Raw genomic sequence first — 6,462 nt, 5'->3', positions numbered from 1 at the left:
TCAAGGAAAGCGTCTGTTGGAAGTTTGACAGCTGTCATCCGTGGTGCTGCACCGGGGCACTGCACTACAGTCAAGTCTCTCTAAGGTAGTGTCTCTCAAAGATAGCAAGTCTCCCAAAGATGATCATTTTTGACAGTTTCATTTCATTTTCAATACATTTTATGTCTCTCAAAGCTGCAAAGTCTCCCTAACATCATTTTCTCTAAGCTACACATGATGTTTGTACATCAATGTCTCTCTAAGGTAGCCGTGTTTTAGTGTTTGCCAATGACAGCTCGTGATGGCTGCGTTTACAGAGTGTGGTTGAAGACTTTTGCCATACATAAACGTTATACCAACTAAGTATGTTTGTCTCGCGCAGCTGCAAGTCTCTCTAAGTCTCTCTAAGATCTAAGATCAACATCAAGACAGGGGTCCCTTCAGCTTGCAGGTGAGAGAGACTTGACTGTATGTGCGGTTCTATAATTCTATCGCTTCGATTATAATATTGCCAAATTTAACGAGCTGATACTCATGATACTGCTCGTGCTCCAATAAAGCCCTCCATGGCGTTGAGGTATCTGGTGGCACGTGAAGTTAGCCGTGTCTCGTCACGGATGATTGAGCGCTTTTGCTGCACCTGTCTCGTGCGGTGGAAGCAGTTAACCAAAGAAGGCACCAAATCGGTGCAGATGATTTGATTTTGTTTCGCAGCGCAACTCGAGCGTGCGGCCGACCACTTATAAGTGGCCCAAAGTCCAACAGGCATGGTGCCGAAAACAGCGCTCATTTGCTCCAGTAGTTGCCAACCGCCAACGCCACCGTACGTAGAACTGCACTCACTTCCGTCTACGGTCGAAAGGAGCGGCCCGATCGTACGAGCAGGACACACAGACGTAACGTAACGGCACGGCATCAGGCGGCCGCTGCGTGCCAGAGGAGAAAGGATAAAGTCAGCACAGTTAGTCGAGTGTCAAGGCGGGGGGGTTTAAAGCTGTGCGCAAACATGCTCTTGCTAGTTGCGGTCGGGAGAGAAGCAGGTGTGTGAGAGCAGAAGCGAAGATCGTGCCTGTGCGCACCCTCTTTGTCTGTCCACCGCCAGTCAATCCCCACGCACGCCGGCAAGCGTCCAGTGCGGCCGGCGAGAAGAGGGCAGCTGTATCGCGGCGAATGAAACAGGTGTAGTGCACCGGGCTGGGAGCTGCTGTCTATATATAAGCGAACGCGCCGTATTTGCGTACGATCTGTTTACAAACAAACTTTGCCAGCGGTTTGCGATCGCCCACCGCACGTCTATATATCTCGGGATCAGTCCAATTTTGGAGCTTGAGTTTGGTCGACTTGTGCAAGTACAGTGCTCGGTGCAGGTACGTGCGCTTATACTCCTTTCAGCCGTAAGCCCCATTCGTGCCAGGTGGTTGGTGTGCGGTTGTGTGTGCGTTAGTGTGTGCGCGTGTGTTTTGCTTGGCGGTTGTGTAGAGTGTAATATTGATCCGTTTTTAGCGAGTTATCTGATCCTTTTTTCTATCTTCTTTTGCGGTTTGTGCGGTACCTTGTGAACCTTGTGAACGTTACGATAGGTCATCGACGCAGCAGCCAACAGCAAGCCCAACGGTGACAGCAGCAAGTGGAAGAAACCCGGCGCAACACGTCCAGCAACAGCACACAACACACACAGTCAAACTCGCTACCAGCCAAGCGCAGCTAAAGCGGAGGGTCCCCGAAATACGCTTCCTACCTTCACTGTGTACTCCACACCCACAAGACAATCAACCAAAAATGAAGTCTCTGGTAAGTGCGCAGCTTACCTTGGATGCGTTCCGAGGGGCGGCAAAGTTTGACGGCTTGTACGAGAGAAATTACAAAATGGCAGGTGCTTGTGACGCAGCGTGACGAGTGCTTTGCTGGAAACAAGTGGCAGCTCCATAACGAGGAGGTTGGTTATCCCGTTTTGTTGTGCAACCGTCCGAGTTGCGACGCAAAACAGGAACCGGATTGAATTCTTGGCATGTTTTCAATCGGATTGGCGATCAGGGACTATGGGGGCCATGTTTCTTGGTGCAGGAGTACTAGACCCAGTAGAACCTGTGTGTGTTTTGCGGCTTCACAAGATGAACGGTGGAAGAACAACTCATTATCATTGAGCACTGCGACCGGTCAGCGTTTCTTAAGCTCGTTATCGGTGCCCGTCTTCGGGAAAGATAACTTTACCGCTGTTTGCCCAAAGTGAACTTACTTTTTTTTTATTCATTTCGCCATTAGAATAACTTCAACCCTCGCTTCACACGCAAGACGGTGGACGAATATGGGCATCGTAACTGTAGTTCTGCTTGCACAGGAGTAATGAGTAGAAAAGGAGAGCACACGAAAAAAAACAACAAATATCAGTCCGAGTGCCGAGAATCTAGTTATCCGGGTACGGTCGAGATGCCGTTGACTTGGCCCACCAGTTTCTTGGCTTGCTAATGACATTTTGATGCACACAAACTATGGCCAGCTCGCGTCGGTTCATCTGCTGAAGGGAAAAAAGGAACGGAGCAGGGGAAAAAAGCACAGAAATGAATCATCATTCGCAAGATGGCGGCGGGTGGCAATTAACTTTAGTTCTCGCAGGCGTCTCGGTCTAGCGTAGGTATGGTTGGATGTAGAAGCGAGCGTGCAGTGTAATCTATTCCACGACAGCTCTTATCTGTACACCACCGTACGCACAGTACATCAGTGAAGAAATTCAGAATCCATTATCAAACCGTAACGAGTCCCCGGCATCTATTTTCAAACGCTATTTCGCTCGTGCGCTCAGGTGCTTCGGTGTAAGAATGCCACTCGCACTCAAAAGCCCTCCCGTAACATTAGCAGTATCAGCTCAGCTTTCGGTTCACTTTTCACCGCCATCGACGCGTAATTATCCGGGGCAGATGGGCAGCACCGCAACCCAGGGTGGGACGGGCGGTTAGCCCGTGCGGGTTGGTTGGTGGTGGTGCTGAAACGGCCATGATTTATAGACAATCTGTCGCGGTGTACCGCGAATCGGGGAGGTGCTCATAATTTATTTATTTATTCATTAGCTTGGAGCAGGCACACAGGGGAATCGCCGGTCGACACCTATTTTTGCAGTCGGCCACCCCAAAACAAGGAAGTGCCCCCATATGTGGGGCACATGTGTGTGAGGGCATGCGCCCTGACAAGATGTATTATACATCCTAATGGGCTTTTATTCAATGTGCCTTTTGTGTGTGTGTGTTTGTGTTTTATTTGATTGCACAACTCATTTACCCAGCCAGTGATGGAGTAACGAAAATAAAAAATAAAATAAAAAAACCCCCTCAGGGTGAATCTGAAGGTGCAGGAGGGGGTCTTTCTAAAGTTCTGTCGAAAAAATCGCTCATCCGCTGCCCATTAGTGAATTCGATCAAGCGCAACATCCATCTCAACATTGCCCATTTGGGTGTCGTTGGAAGGGAGCTGGAATGCTCCCAAGCGAAACGGCCCAACGCTTGACCATGTAAGTCGGTGGTGTTGTGTAAAGGAGAAAGCATTGGAAATATCAAATCATACGCGCAACATGTGCTGTCGCTTATGAGCCAAGTGGGTAAAGAGCACTAAGAAGATGCTTCCAATATCCAAAGAACTCTGCAGACAACCTTCTGCAATGAATGGTTTATGTCGTGCTATAAGTTGTCTATACAGGTATAGGATCTTCTGAAGGAAATGGGCTATAAAAAATAGGTGGTCCTTAATTTGGAAAAAAATCCCCCCGCCAAAAAACAGTAAGGTAATCCAATGATCCATGGCAGATGAAGCAACGGTTTCCCCCTGCTGAAGCCTTATCGCGCGTGGAAGCTTTTACCCGGCCCGGGGGCCTTGGTTGCTCCTACTAAAATCATTAGGTTTCGTAAATTGACAGAATTTTAGCACGTTTAAGCTATTATGCCATCTTACTTTATGTCTCCGCGAAACCTTAAAACTCTCAGCCGACTGTCGTTAGAGAGTTCTTGGGAAGGTGGGCGACAACAACCAAGAATAGCCGACGCTGGTGGCGTTACGTGCGAATGCTCTAGCTTAGACTGTTGGCTTTTCTTAGCGCTTGCCGGTGTCGAAGAAATATACGTACCCTAACCATCTGGTCTTCAACACCTTACCCAATTTCTGCGTGTGAAAGCGGCGTGAAATAAAATGGTACTTTTAACTTTCCTTTACGGGGTGGGGCGCAATAAAAAAAACCTTCCAATATCTGTTTCGCCCCAAACATTGCGTAAGCCCAGTCGCCGGCACCCCGGGTAGGTTTGGACTTAAAATTTTGCATGCTAATCTGAGAGAATTAACATTTTTCAATTAAATTCCGATCCTTTTTTTTAGGCGTGCGGCTAGCAGGGAACGGACGGTAAGAGCACCCATCGTAACTCCGTTTGGTTTCTATTTGCAATCCGTGACGTTAACTATCGGTGCCAGGTTTGCAGACGGCATGTCCCGTGACCTGCGCTACCTCACCTGGTTCATTTGGTGGCTTTTTTTTTCATTCGCTGGCGAGCGCAATAAGTGCGAACGGAACGGAACAAAGAATGTAACCCTCGCCATAACGAGCTGGTCCCGGCGGTAGGCAATTTCACCGCCGTAAGTGCGGATGTTAGGCAGAGCGTTCTCGGGTTGGGGTTTTTCAACGAGATTCCTGCTCGACATTCTGCGAAGGAAGGCATGATTATCTAACCCACCCTGCCCGGTGTACCGATGAAGCTTTGGAGCAGTAAAAATAATGCCACCGGGATATGAGATTGTGCCGAGCAGCGGTTTCGCAGGAGGTGATGGGTTTTCGGAAAGCATTTTCGATCGGAGAGCAAAACTGATAGCCGGGACACACACATACCCACCGGGTGTTGGTGCGCGGTGAGGAAACCACCGGACGGGAGCACAGCAGCGGCATGATTCACTTCGGCTTCGTATGTAAATAAGCGGGCAAAAGGGCCTGCGGCTAGCCTTGGGATGTGTCAACATGTTGACTCGGAAATATTCTGTACGGCCGTCACCAAAAAATATCCAATACCGCTTCGGATCTGTGGGAATGTGCTGTTGTTGGTGGTGTGCTTCATGTCTCTGCTACAGCACTCGGAGGGATATTTTTTTCCCCCGGAATGTGAAATGTGGAATTTTATAGTTTCATTGCTTTTTTTCCCTCCCTTCCTCTGGGCAATTCGGGTATGAATTTCATGCGAAACTGGGCACATATACAAAACCTTGGTCGAAATGGGGGTTCCTGTAGGTGGTAGAGTCGCAAAAAGAATCTTTGGTAAAGTGAATTTTGTATTTTTGTTTCTTTGTTCATTTTTTTTGTGACAGTTACTACTCTCCGCGATAGTGACGATTATTGCGGCCCAGAGAGACTACACCACGCCGGTGCCCATTCTGAAGCAGATCAACAGACACAACGAGGATGGCAGCTACAGCTATGGTTATGAGGCGGCGGATGGTACGTTTAAGATCGAGACCAAGTACCCGAACGGTGAGGTGCAGGGCAAGTACGGCTACGTGGATGACGGTGGCAAGCTGCGCGAAATTGAGTACGGTGCGAGCAATCGCGGTTTCGAGCCTCAGGGTAAGGCAAATCAATATGTCCCGAAATAAACGTTCACTACATCGCAACTTACCATTACTCGTTTGCGCACAGGTACGGACATCAACGTGCCACCGCCAACGTTGAGCAACAGCAACTATCCGCCGCTTGGTCCGAACGAGGAAGATGACGGCCAATACCGGGAGGATCCGAGCATCTACTACAAGGACTCGCGTTACAACTCGAAACCGGCGCCGTACAATCCGCGACCGGCACCGGTAGCGTACAATCCGGCACCGCAGCAGTACTACCGGAATACGGCCGCCCCGGAAGCCGCTCCGGCCACCTACCAGCCGCAGCCACAGCACCGGTTCCAGCCCCAGCCACAGCAGCAGTACTATCAGCCGGCGGCACCAGTGCCGCAGCAGCGTGCCGACTACTGGCACCCGAACGCGAAGGTGGACATCAACACCGGCTCGTACTCGCTCAGCTACACCGGCAGATAGGCTGGATGGGGTTTCCCAAGCAAAAAAAAAAATACTGCACAGACAATCCAAATCAACAAACACACTCCATCTCCAACTCAACACCTAATATCCTAAGTCAACGTGGGTACATCACACACCAATATGGCGCGACATTCGTTACATTCACCACTCCTGTTCCAAGTCGAATATCGGAAGGGTGCGCAATAAAGTGGTAGAGAACGTTTTTTTTTCCCTCCAAACATAAACTTACACGCAGCGTTCGGGAGGTGTTTGATGTCTTGATGGGATTTTACCTGACAGCATGGTTGTAATTGATGTGCGGATGCAATCTGCTTGGGAAACGATTATAGCAGTGAAGGAAAAAAAACGCCCCAACTGCTAATAATCGATTACCCACCGGAATCGATAAATCTTCACCAATTCGGATAGGGAGTTCCAAGGTACAGGTGA

At 49.3% G+C, this 6,462-nt stretch overlaps 1 protein-coding gene across 1 annotated transcript; it reads left to right on the top strand.

The window, feature by feature from the left end:
- Positions 1-1,758: 1,758 nt before the first annotated feature.
- On the top strand, positions 1,759-6,030 carry LOC128717303 (pupal cuticle protein 27). The gene is made up of 3 exons (XM_053811433.1): positions 1,759-1,770; positions 5,311-5,566; positions 5,639-6,030. Exons 1-3 carry the CDS (start codon positions 1,759-1,761, stop codon positions 6,028-6,030), a joined length of 660 nt encoding a protein of 219 aa, XP_053667408.1.
- Positions 6,031-6,462: the final 432 nt, after the last annotated feature.

The sequence above is a fragment of the Anopheles marshallii genome, chromosome X (genome assembly GCF_943734725.1).
Source record: "Anopheles marshallii chromosome X, idAnoMarsDA_429_01, whole genome shotgun sequence".
NCBI lineage: Eukaryota > Metazoa > Arthropoda > Insecta > Diptera > Culicidae > Anopheles > Anopheles marshallii.
The sequence above is the reverse complement of the archived record's forward strand: the minus strand, read 5'-3'. Positions and strand labels throughout refer to the sequence as shown.